The following is a 13,569-nucleotide window of genomic DNA, read 5'->3' as shown; positions in this document are numbered from 1 at the left end:
TCCCTCATGTTGACAGACATTTTGTTGTTATTGTTGTAACTGGGACTATAAAATCAATATGGCTATAATATTTATGTGTAGAACATGTATAATTTCTTACATTTCACAATCATTCAGAACCTAGATTCAGGTATTTTTGTGTTCTTGTTTTTTTGTTCACGTGAGAGGATCACAGTACTTCAGGTATTTAGATTTTAGAGAGGCAATTACCCCTAGGTCTTTCCTCCTCTGTGCTATGATTTGATCTCTGTGTACTTCCCCTTTCCCCAGTCCAAAAGATCTGAGGATTCTTCCCTGGCTTGTGAGAGCCCCAGTTGACATAGAGACAAGATGATGTCTTCCAGTTTGATGCTCATTGGATGTGAACTATGATCTGACTCACTAATAAACAGGTGTGAAGCTGGGTTTTACTTCTTTCCAGACCCCAGTTTTCCAATCCTATAGTAATGAATAGAGAGCATAGTATTGATAGTATTGAACTCACAGTATTGAACATAATACATAATAGGGACATAAATAATCTTATAAACTCTTAATGTGGTAGCCTGCTCAGAGGCACAATTGTCAATTTTTTCTCCTAGTCTCAATAAGATGACTGTAATACAGTATTATTTGTCCTTAACATCACTATTATTGCCACTATTTTTATTCCAGGTGAACAGTGACTTACCATCTTCTCCATCTCAAAGGAGAGGGAGATCTGGGAGGTAGTGAGGTCATTTATTGAGATACTGGGTAAAGAAGCAAGTAAAATAGATGAAAATTATCCAGGAAAGATCCTGGACCATGGTGTAAGTCCTGAGGGAGCATATATTATTCTGCAACCTTGGCAGTCAAATGAAGTTTGGAAGAGCGGAATGTCTCTGAATTAAGAGATATTCTAGACTTAGTTTTGAACATTTTTTTTTTGTATGTGGTGTTTGCAGTTTCAGGTGAAGTGTAGTGGGATGAGGCTAGAGGACCATCTGGGGTCAGTGTTGATTAAATCAAGCACAGCATACAGAATTTAGGAATATAAGCTCAATGGGAATGAGTTTTTTTCAGTAGCATTTTTATCTATTAAATGTGGTTATATGAATTTCCCCAGATCATACATATTTGTGGGATATATAATCTTGTAACCTGGTTTTTGAAATTCTTGTGCCATGTATTTCCAACCAAGTAGCTTGTGTTTGAAGAACTTGCAGAAATATCTGCTAAACTGAAATTTATTTTTGACTTTTTCTCTGAGAAGTGAAGTGATAGTGTTGGCATTAGTGAGGGCAGATAGCCTGAGTTTCCAATCTCCACATCGCTGAACCTCACCTGTCTACCTCTCTTGGCAGTGGCCCTGTGTGCTCTTCCATGTAGGATGATGACTTTCCATTTTTTGAACAGTTCTCATCTCTTTCCACATACTTTCTTCTTGGCTGGCATTCCAGGGCTGAGTGCTGCCCACATTTGGATCTCAGTTCCCTTTTGCTTCATGTTTTTCCTGGCACTGACTGGAAATGGTGTCCTGCTTTTTCTCATATGGACAGAACACAGGCTTCATCAGCCCATGTTTTTGTTTCTTGCCATGCTCTGTTTTGTTGACTTGGTCCTCTCTCTCTCCACTCTGCCCAAGATGCTGGCCATTTTCTGGTTTAATGCTACAACCATTGGCTCCCATGCCTGTCTTTTCCAAATGTTTGTCATTCATGCATTCTCTGCTATGGAGTCAGGGGTGCTGGTGGCCATGGCCTTGGATCGCGTTGTGGCTATCTGTAACCCTTTGCATTATACAACCATCGTAACCCCAGCTGTTGTCACCAAGTTGGGAGGCCTAGTGATGCTTCGAGGTATGGGACTGGCCATTTTCTTTCCAAGTCTAGTCCATCGGCTGCCCTACTGTGGCTCACACACAATTGCTTATACCTACTGTGAGCATATGGCAGTGGTGAAGCTGGCCTGTGGGGCCAGGACTGTGGACAACCTGTATGTCTTTGCTGTGGCAATCTTTCTTGGTGTGGGGGACATGGCCTTTATTGCCTACACTTATGGACAGATTGTGAAGACAGTGATGCATTTACCTTCTCCTGAGGCACGTGCTAAAGCAGGCAGCACATGTACAGCCCATGTCTGTGTTATTATTTTCTTCTACGGACCAGGCTTTCTTTCTTGATCATGCAGCGTTTTGGACCACTCACAGCCTCTGGCGCCAAGGTCATCCTTGCTAATCTCTACTTGCTACTTCCTCCTGCACTGGATCCTCTTGTCTATGGAGTCAAGACCAAGCAGATTCAAGAACGGATGTTCACGCTCCTATGCTCCACACAGATTGAGCCCACTTGAGTATAATTCTCATTAGTTGGAACTTAGGGGACAAGGTGGCTCCTCCCCAAGATGTAGAAGCCCCACATCCACATCACTAAGCTGGTGAGGGCAGTGAACAAAAAACAAATGAAGTTATTCCAAGTGATTGGAAGTTGAGAAATGTCTGCTTGATGCTTAGATATTGGCCTGAAAGATGAAGAATGGTTGTGATGTCTCAGTTGATCAATCAAAAAACTCTTTGTGCTATTTTCTATCTTAAAAGTTGATTGTTTACTTGCATCAATAATATAAATGCATGGACTTAGAAATACTAATTAAGAAGCAAGACTGATAGACCTGGATTCAAGTAATTTAAGAGCTTAGGAAGAGATGATCTGGATGCCTATTTTAGACATAAGGAAAAATGGAACTGTGCATCATCATGTTATTCACAATCTGTACATGAGAGTGTATCAGCCCTGACCACCAGCGAAACTTTGGCTTCAGAGAAAAAAAACAACAAATTATGGAGATAGTATAGCATTCATTCACGAAAGAAACGAAAATACTCATGCTCTGTCTCACTCCAAAATTGTAGACAAAGATTTCTTTATCCTATGTACTTTTTTTCAGTCTGCTTTTAAGATGGATAACTTTTGATGCCTCCTCTTGTATTATTTTTTAATTAGTACGTGTTTGCAATACACAATGTTTACCTTTCTCATGTGAAATTGGTAAATATACACAACATATCTGTATTCTCTATAGTATTATAGATTCTTAATCTTTGAGAGTATTGATAACTTTTATTTTTTCAGTTTTAGTCTCAAGAGCAGAGACTTAATCAAATTCCTAAGTTTATTGCCATAGAATAGTTATTTTTCTGCCTATTTATTTTTTGTCTTCTTTCTTCTCTTGCTTATCCCCTTCTCAGTTCCAACCATTGGTACTTAATGTCACCTGTTGTTGGTATACTCTGAAATTTTACGTGTTTCTAAAATAGATCCTAGCATATATAAATGCCCTCTAAGTTCCTCAAATGTATGTGTTGTTTCTGGCCAGGGTTAACTGAGCACATATTCATGGTAATACAATGTCCTGTTCTTATCCTTAGATTATCTATTTATCTTGAACATTGATTTAAATATCACTTCTTTGGAGAAGATTTTTCTAACATCCAATCACTCATTTTCTGATCTTAGAGTACTGTGTATTTCTTTAATTATCCATCATAATTTATAATTATATATGTATTTGATTGGATGAATGATCCCTGTCTTGCCTACCTAATAGATAATGACTTCTATTGTATTGTTAATATAGATCTAGCATATATGTTCTCTATAAGTGTTGGTTTAATAAATAAATCTTATTTCAATGGACTGTATTACAATTAGCATATTTCTTCATCAGTTGCATTAATATAATAGGCAATTTTGAATAAATCTCCCCAATAAACATTTAGTATACTTACATTTGAAGAAATAAAACAAACCATTGTTGTTATAGTCACTATTGCCTTAACTGTCATCAAGACTAACATCTCTCTGATGTAGTCCTTTCAAAGCTTTAATTTACTAATGGCAGAATTTTGGACACTCCATGAATTCTCTTATAAGACAGACACACTGCTATGTTTAAGTGTAGAGCACATGGAAAAACAGCATTTATCTTTTTCATTTGCTCACTTTTTCTTTTTTTCATTATTTTCCATATGTGATGTACTTACTAGGCTTTCAGTGTAAGGTGATATGAACTTGAAACTGCAAAAATAACAACACAATGTGATAGTTCTGTGGTAGGGACGGGTTCCATGTCATAGAGCACTAATTCTCAGCAATGGGACATCAACCGGGTTCCGCTGAAAGAATACTGTGAATTACTATTTGCGAGACTGTAAGACTACAGTGAGAGGAAGGTGGCAAAATTTTGTGCCCCAGAGAAATTTTCCTGCTAAGTGGCTTCTGCTTTATACTATACACTTCAGTTAAATATTATTCTTCAATATAATGGGAAGGAGACAGCTCTTCAAATCCAGGACAAGAAGTATGGGTTGATCCTATCCTTTTCTACTCCATAGGTGGGAACAGGGCAGAGGTCTGCTGGCGAGGATCAAGAAATGGCTACCACCAAAGGACTTGGAAGTCTCTTAAGTGCTTTGGGTGAACTGATTTTGAACAATTCTATTCTGAATATCTTACGTTAGTAAAAAAAAAAAACTTGTTAATAAGGTCAGCTTTTCTGTGTTTGGCTCTTATTTCGTGGTACATTAAATCCTTGAGATAAGAATTTGCACAGACACTCTCATTTAACGTCCTCAAGATGCAGTGAGCTAGTGTCATGACTATTCCCATTTTATGCCAGATGAAAATGTTACACTTCCCACTTAGTAGGGACCCTTTGTTCTCTCAGACTTTTTTTTATCTCTGGATTAGTGGTGAGTTTAGTGTGCTTCTTCCCAAATACAAGGTTCAGTTTGAAAATCATAGCCTAGCAGCAAAATACACTGTGAAATATTACTTGTTCACTTTCACGATTGTGCGTTTGACTGGGAATTGCGCCTCTTTATTGCTGCCCAGCAATAATGTCTTATTACATATTGTTGGTCTGGAAAAGACCAAAGGTCAAAATTGCTTGGTTCCAGCCTCACTCAATCCTCTCTCCGTGAGTCTGCATGATTTGTGGACTGCAGGGGGTGGGGACAAGAGAACCAGAGGCCTCCCCAGGAGGTGATCTCCACCTGGCCAACAGTCAGGAGCCAGCTGCTCCCAGAGTGGGGACAACCACACCCAAACCTCGCTCAGCAGTCATTCCTGGACTGGACTGGTGAGACCTGTAGAGATTCAGGTCTCACCAGGAAGCGATGCAAGCCAGGGAAACCCTATCATTTTCAGTGTTTTGGTGGGTTGGGTTTTTTCTGTTTTGCTCTGTTTGATTATGTTAAATCTGATGGCATCAGCAGCTCTTTGAAATATGTAACAATACATATTATGGTAACCATTTTGGATTTACTAGCAGCTTGTTTGCAGTCCTTTATTGAAGTCACTGTTTTGGCTTTATTGTTTCTACTCTATTCTATTCTGTTCGATTTTTACTATGTTTGAAAGTATCTGCAGCTAATTTGAAGACGATAACACACATTATGATAATTACTGTTGGTTTCATAAAAGGTTTTGAAGTCTTGTATCACTTTTACTGCCTTATTTTTTGATTGGTTTTATTGTTTTAATTTCCTTGGTTTTATCCTCTTAAATAAAATAAAATTAAAAAATTGCCTGGTTCCTACTGCATTCATGTAAGTTTTGAACATTTGTAAAGTTGAAAAACTTTAAGCTAGGGGAGTACATGTTAACTAAATAACCAAGACTTTCTACCAGATGTGAGTGAAATGCTTGTTGACTGGATAAAAGAAAGGCTTGTGGACTTGAGGATGGTTCTCAAGGAGAATGAGGCACTGGGTGGAATGATAACTACTTGTGTCAAAGATGGACCATGATCAAGATCTTCCAAGTAATGAGGAGACAAGGTACAGGAAGGCTCTGCCTGTCTCAGTGGGAATTTCCTGGAGTGGGCTGTCTGAAGAGCTTTACTCATCAAACACTTGCTATGGCAATGGAGTTCATGTCCTTGAGTGGTTACAATTCCACACAGATAAGCCAAGCACTCAGCTCATCTAACAGTCCTGGGTTGAGCACAGCAGAAATGGACTCTGAAGAAGAGGTTTACACACAGGACTTTTTTTGAGAAGTATGTATGGGAACAATGATGATCCAGGAGTGAGAGGAGTAGGATAAGCACAAAGAGACCCGATTTTAAACTATGACCCAGTTTTCTCGGTACTTCAGTTAACCCAGTGGGATCTCTTGAGCTGGATTGATGCTTCAGTGGTGCTTAAATTTAATAAAGTGAGTTAGGTCTTTTATCCTTACATCACCAGTGATGGTGTGTTAGCTGGACGGAAGAAGGAAAACTAAACTTGGGTGAAGTAGGCTTTTTTTTTTTTTTTAACTATAAAAGTGACTCAATTATGAGGCTCCAGTAGCCAACAGTTCCTGGCACTGAGAAGAATAAACACACTGAAGTACAACGTCACTAAAGGATTTACTGCAGTCTAAGATTGTTCTGCAAGAGTGAGAAATCTGAGCTCCATAGTAGTAGTTTGAGATTTCCCAACTGACAGAAAATTATGTTTTCTAGCAAAGCTTACAGGGTTAAAGATGATAGTTAACACTCGACAGAGACGAGCCACCTGGTTTGGTACACGTACCATTACTGCTCTGCCTCCTTGCTCAGCCACCTTCCCCTGTGGGTAGTACCATAGCTCCTTGTGCCTCCTGCCAATCTGCAGGCTAACTTTGGCTTTGTCCAGCTGTTTCTCTAAGTCTTCTGGGACCTGCCAACTGATAATAGCATCCTACCATCTCAGTACCTGTTCACACTCACTATACATGCTTTGGGGAAGTGTCAAAAATGGACTTACATAACCAATGGTGAAATGGCACAAAAAGAAAACAGGTATATAAATTAAAATCAGGCTTGCGGCTTATGGTTGAGGGAAGTCTACTGGTAACTGGCTTTGTCTTTTCTCACAGTCTTTGTGATGAGGATTTATTATTTTGGTTTGTATAGTTCTAGTTTAACATCTTTTAGTAATTTCAAGTTTATTTCCCTCTGAATCAGAGTAGTTGTTCTCTTCTGATTTGACATAGGCATTGTCATAGGAAATTGAGAATATTGATATAAATTAGGGGAGAATGCACTGGTATAAGCTAGTTAATGAGACCACAGACATCTACCAATATCATTAAACCTTCAGAATCATTTTGAGGCACTTACAGGGGCATTCAGTATGATCTGAGGTTGGCATTCTCACCACTCACGCAGTACATGAAGATACTTCTTCTAGGCTTGCCAGAGCTTGGAATTATGTTTCACGTCTTTGAAAATGTTAGCTGCATCGACTTTGAATAGTATATTTAATTTTCTCTTTAGTGTTCAAATACTATTATGAGGCTTTTGGAATGAAAAACTCTCTTCATCACTGTGACCTCCAAGTTAGGGAAGAAGATCATCATGGAGCTTAAACTGGAGATGAAAACCATCTAGACCTAAGCATGGGAAGGAAATTTTCTGAGTCTGGGAATTTTCTCCTTTTCCAAGTTCTCTGTGTATTGCAGTCTCAACACTAAAACATGCATCCTCAAATAAATTCCACAGATCAAAAAAGTACCCTGGTCAGGCCTAACATGTAAGTATATGTCTCTGATTTGTTTTCTGAAGCTCTGCCTCTGAGTGTTTGATTTCCCTTAGCTTCATTTCTTCTCAATTGTCATTGTCATGGCCCCACTAATTTCTGTGGCCCTCTCCTAATATCTCTCTATGTTCTTGTCTCTTTTTTATATTTTCAGGAAGTTTGATTCTCTGTTAAGAAAGAGATCAGAGAGAGGGAGAGGGAGAGAGAGAGAGAGAGAGAGAGAGAGAGAGAGAGAGAGCGAGAGAGTCATAACCCAGAGAGGAGCCCTCTTATCTGCTTAGAGACAGTGGAAGAAGAGACTACTAGTGGCCACCTGAAACCCTCATTTCTTTTTCTTTTTTCCTTTTTTTTTTTTTTCTGTACCAAGGATCAAACCTTGTTACTGAGTGCCACCTAGATTCTAGTTATTTCTGGAACTTGCCCCAAGACTGCTGCAAGTAAGGCATAGTACCTACTCTTTAGGGACTGATCTAGCAGTTTTAAAGCATAGGACAATCTTAGCAATGACAAAATAGTAAGGGATTATGATAAGGAAGAAAATGAGACATGTCATACTGCCTTACAGACTTCAAGCATAACTTTACAAAATGCAGGTGATTTGCATTGAATCTACATGAGTTAAATGATATCAGGTCTGTGTCAATTATTCTCTCTTCCTTGTCAAAGAGTTAAATATATCTTTGCCTTTAGATTCCTGGGAATAAAGTCTCTTCTGCTTTTCCTCTAAGGATCACAGAAGAATCTCTTGTTTACTTAAGGTTTAACACATAACAAGCAGCTCAGGGCTCTTCCTCTAGGTTTACACATTATGCAGCACAAAGGACCAGGTTACTCTCAGACACAGCACAAAGGACCAAGTTATTCTCAGGGACCAGTATCTGTGCTTGTCTTCTTTCCCTACAGTAATTTGGCTTCAGTTCCCACATGCCCATGACGCTGCTTCTGTCAAAGTATGGGTACTCCCACAACTGCATAGTTGTTCTCTGACATCAAAGCTAAAAATGGGAAATGGGCTGAAACTTGAGGCAGAAGAATTAGCTAAGAACGAGAATCAACTTTCTCTATGCATTGTCAAGCACTGAAAGGTGAATTTTTGTATGATTTTGAGATTCTCCCAGAGGTCGTAGTGTAAATGTCACTGCTACTGACTTCGGAAAAAACACAAAGGCTAACAGATACATTCCAACCAGGAATTTCACATTTTATGCTTATCATGATCAGAGCCTTAGGGTAATATTATAGCCCCTACTGATCTTTGAAAAAGATATACTGGATGAGCTGTATATGTGCAACTCATGTGAAAATAGACAATCTTAACTTAATCTTTATGTTTGCATCTGAGTTCCTCAATATTGGAAGATACTGTTTCATGTGTACTTACCTTTCAAGACAAACACACAGACACAAACATATGGTTTCAGGTTTTTGCTACAGTGTTTGAGAGGAGATGAATCACATAGATAAGTTTAAACAAATCACATTTATTTGGTACTTGCAGACATCAGACACAATGAATTATCATAACAGTGATGAGAGACTGAGGTATTGAAAATTTGAAATAGGAGTCATGGAGGCAAAGAAAAAAGAGAAGCGTGTGACCTTTATTGTTGATGGTCATGATAAACATAACTATCATTTATAGAATAACTCATATTGAAAATTTACATGCATCATTTAATTAATATTTATGATAAGCCTGAAACATTAATATTTATTCTATTATTAGATGAAGAATTCAAGATAGCTTAAATTGTCTATCAGTTTTATTCCTACAATATGAAAAGAACACAACTTTAAATTTAACAACTTTAAATTTGGAAATTTTTCTATATCCAAAGTTTTACTTATCTCACTTCACTGTGAAGTGATCCCACCTGTTAGTTTTTGATCATCAAAGTTAATTAAGCCTGGCATGGTGGCACACAGCTATAATCCCAGCACTTGAGAGTCTGAGGCAGAAAGATCATTGCAAGTTTGAGACCACCCTGGGCTACAAAAGTGAGCTCAAGGTCAGCCTGAACAGCATAGGGAGACCCTCTCTGAAAAAGTTAAAAAAAAAAAAGTAGCGAAATATGGTTCTGTCTCTTAAAATAAAGCATTAAGGCACTGAAAGGGTTTTTTACAATAGGGATATATCAGAAAGCTTTGGATGAACAAAAGGACATCATACAGAGCTCCTGGTATAATGTGTTGATCTAACACACTTAAGGAGTCCTTCTCAAGGGCAAAGAGTGGACCCTGACTCTTGAGGAATGAGATGGATCAATTTTGATAAAAAAAAAAAAAAAGAAGAAAGGACACACAAGAGGCATGGACAAAATAAGATGGTGCACTCATATAGCTCCAAAAATGTTATAGAAGTTAAAGCAGAAAATACATGGAGGAATATGTTACCTGTGAGACAAAAGTTATAATCAAATATACCTTTTGATTATACCTCTCTTAAGTGTACGATTTTATTCCATGCATTTAATTCACTGAAGGATTTTAACCATATGAGCAGCATGGTATCATGCGCACTTCAGGAAAATCTACAGTTTCAGGGTTGAAAATAGACTATCCAGGGGCTCATAATGAAGGCAGAAAAACCTAAAGAAACAATCTGGGAAAGAGAATTGGGAGTGTGAACTGAGGCAGTGTGTGACATTGGAGGTTGAGAAAAGTGGATATAAGAGACTTTAAAATATGTTCAATGGAAATTGGTGATGGGTATCAGGAGAGATGTATAAGATTGAGTAAAGACAGTTTTCAGGTTTCTAGATCAAGTTGGGTAGAGAGTGACATAATTCATAAACCATTTGTCAAGAGATTGACTGGGAATGATAGGTAGGTTTATCCAGTCTTGAAGATGTTGATCGTCTGGTATGTGTTAAAGAAGCAAAGGGAAAAGTGGACTTGTGGCTTAGAAAGGTATTTGACTCAAATATATACATTTAGGATAAGTTAAAATATATGAATAATTAAAACCATGGGAATGGGTGAAGTCAATTTAGAGATAATGTATGGAATAGGGAAAGGAGGAGAGGCTAGAACTCTGGAATCAGATTCTAACGAAGTGGGAAAGATGCTGAAGCTACTGGAAGCTACTGGAAGAGTGACTATGGAATGTTAGGTCTTGGAAACTGTGGGAGACTAGTTTCAAAAGCAATAGACTTGCTTACAATGTTCAGTAATACCCAGAGGTTAATAAAGATAATTCTTTCAAGTTGATGGTTCCATACTATCAGTGACTGAATGAGAGAGTTTAAGCATCTCTTCCATTGCAGCATGAATTTACTTACTGTCAAACTAAACTACACTTATCCTAATTTAGACTTATGGAGATCTCAATTACAAAAAGATTTTCTTCAGAAAAGGAAATTTCTTTCTTGTATCTAACTTTATTTCCTTATGTTGCAGATTAAGCCTCCTCATTCTCATGAAGATGGCAACCAGATATGACCAATGTGATAGTGTATCAGGAATGGAGCAATCATGGAATTGGTTTATTTTCTCTCTTCTCTTGCTAAGCTGTTGATGATGGCCTTCAGCAATTCCAGCTGCAGGCTATCCCAGCCTTCTTTTTTCCTAGTAGGTATTCCAGGCCTAGAGGAAAGTCAGCACTGGTTAGCACTGCCCCTTGGTGTCCTTTACTTCCTGGCTTTAGTGGGTAATGTTATCATTCTCTTCACTGTTTGGACTGATTCTTCCTTACACCAACCTATGTACCTTTTCCTGACCATGCTGGCTGCCATTGACCTAGTCCTAGCCTCCTCCACTGCACCCAAGGCCCTTGCAGTACTTCTGGTCCATGCTCACGAGATTGGGTACATTGTTTGCCTGATCCAGATGTTCTTCATTCATGCATTCTCCTCCATGGAGTCAGGTGTACTTGTGGCTATGGCTCTGGATCGATATGTGGCCATTTGCCACCCTCTACATCATTCCACCATCCTGCATCCAGGGGTAATTGGGCACATTGGAATGGCAGTGTTGGTGCGTGGATTACTTCTTCTCATCCCCTTTCCCATCCTGCTTCAGAACCTTAGCTTCTGCCAAGCTACTGTCATACATCATACCTATTGCGAGCACATGGCTGTGGTAAAACTTGCTTGTTCACAAACCACGGTGAATCAAGCTTATGGACTTGCAGTGGCACTGCTTGTAGTTGGGTTGGATGTTTTGGCCATTAGCATTTCCTATACCCTTATTCTCCAGGCAGTGCTGAAAGTACCAGGAGGTGAGGCCCGACTCAAAGCTTTTAGCACATGTGGATCTCATGTGTGTGTCATCCTGGTCTTCTACATCCCTGGAATATTCTCCTTCCTCACTCACCGTTTTGGTCACCATGTGCCCCATCACATCCATGTTCTTCTGGCCACTCTCTATCTTCTTGTGCCACCTGCTGTAAACCCTCTTGTCTATGGGGTGAAGACTCGGCAGATTCGCCAGCGAGTACTCAAGGTGTTCTACATAAAATGATTGATCTGAACACATCTCAGTGACTTTCCTCAATGGATCCTACCATGGATATAGTCAAGAGCTCCTGACTGGTATGGATTAAATAGACTGAAGCCATTCCACAGTGAAGAGTCCTTTTATTCTAGACCAATGCAGAGAATACCCATAGGCACTTGGCTTCTTAGTCAATAGGATGTATCTGGCTATCTGGATTTGTGAATACCTTTTCATTATTTTTTAAAATCCAGATTTGAACAGTTCCTCATGTCTTTTATCATAGGTGGTAGGAGATAAGAGAAACAGAGGAGTGCTCTGATATGCCACCCTTAAATCCTTCATCCTATAACTGATCATGCAACACTGCCTAGAATGAGAATAGAAAGTCTCGAACTTTGCCTACTTTCAGGTTTAGAGTGTCTTTTTTCCTTCTTGTTTATTTCTCTTTTGTCTACTTGATGCTTCCTTCCTTTTACTTTTATTTATTTTTATTCTGTAAGTGGATAAATTTTCTCATTATTTTCTCTCATATTCTTTTCTTTTTGTAACATTGCTTCTTCCATTTTAATTTTACCTGCCCTTTCCATTCTTATTATGATTAATTTATTATTATTACTGTTAACCATTCTTAGTTTGTTAATTTTTATTTTTACTGGTACATACTTGCAATGCATAATGATTATACTCCTTGTGGGTAGTTGGTTCATACACGTAATGTATCTTAATTCTCTTTTCACTTTTTTCCTCTCTCCTCATTCTCTCCACCTTCCTCCCCTTAGTTTCCTTCCTTTTTGCAAAATATCTATCTCATATTTTTAATCTCTGTCTTTCATTTTGCTTTTTACTTATAATTTGAGTTTCTTACATAAGTGAAACCATGAGATATTAAATTTGTGTGTCTGATTTATTTCATTTAATGTTATGGTTTCAAGGTGCATCCATTTTTGGCTTACTCTATATTATTGTTGCCCATTTCTGACATTGATGATGCTATAGTTCTTGGTTTTTTATTATATTTCAATATTTGGGTTGTCTTTGTGTTCTCATTGTTATGTAGTTTGTTTTCTCTTCCCTGAGAAGAATGGAGATCTAATTCTTCAAAAAAGGTTGGTTACTAAGAAGACTCTGACATAAAAGTGGAAGAGAAACTGGGCGTCGTAACACATGCCTGTAATTCCAATACTTGAGAGGCTGAGGTAGGAGGATTAGTGCAAGTTCGAGGCCAGCCTGGGCTACATAGTCAGTTCAAGGCCAGTCTGCACTACATAGCCTAAAAAAAAACAAACAAAAAAAACCAAAACAAGAAACAAATAAACCAACTAACATAAAAAGAAATATTCTTTCCAACACATGCAAAAATATCAACATAGTCATATAAAAATATAAAAAAGCAAGGTAACATGACCCTTCCAAAGGTGTATAACTCATTAGTAAGTGAATACAAATACATGAACATGGATAATATGCTGGACAAAGGATTCAAAATTGATTTTTAGAATAAGTGATAAGTGATTCCACAATAAATTATGGAAAGCAATACAGGCCTTAATGGGGCACTCCAACAAAGAGGAGATTCTGAAAAAGAATAAAAAAAAAACTGAAAA

General features: G+C 38.2%; 2 protein-coding genes across 2 annotated transcripts; both read left to right on the top strand.

Moving 5' to 3' along the window:
* Positions 1-1,230: 1,230 nt before the first annotated feature.
* Positions 1,231-2,313, top strand: LOC100714282 (olfactory receptor 52K1-like). The gene is given in 2 exon segments (XM_013147612.2): positions 1,231-2,138; positions 2,141-2,313. Coding segments are annotated over 2 exon segments (960 nt in total). The 5' UTR covers positions 1,231-1,351.
* Positions 2,314-11,002: 8,689 nt separating this feature from the next.
* LOC100714006 (olfactory receptor 52L1) lies at positions 11,003-11,989 on the top strand. The gene has a single exon (XM_003465258.1). It carries the CDS (start codon positions 11,003-11,005, stop codon positions 11,987-11,989), a length of 987 nt encoding a protein of 328 aa, XP_003465306.1.
* Positions 11,990-13,569: the final 1,580 nt, after the last annotated feature.

This window comes from Cavia porcellus, unplaced genomic scaffold (assembly GCF_034190915.1).
Source record: "Cavia porcellus strain 051 isolate PalLab524CR breed Dunkin Hartley unplaced genomic scaffold, mCavPor4.1 scaffold_9, whole genome shotgun sequence".
NCBI classification, from domain to species: Eukaryota; Metazoa; Chordata; class Mammalia; order Rodentia; family Caviidae; genus Cavia; species Cavia porcellus.
Note: the sequence above shows the minus strand (reverse complement) of the source record. Positions and strands in the feature narration are given on the sequence as shown.

Excerpts from the sequence above, each read along its gene's own strand:
- LOC100714006 (XM_003465258.1), top strand. The coding sequence starts at position 11,003 with ATGGAATTGGTTTATTTTCTCTCTTCTCTTGCTAAGCTGTTGATGATG.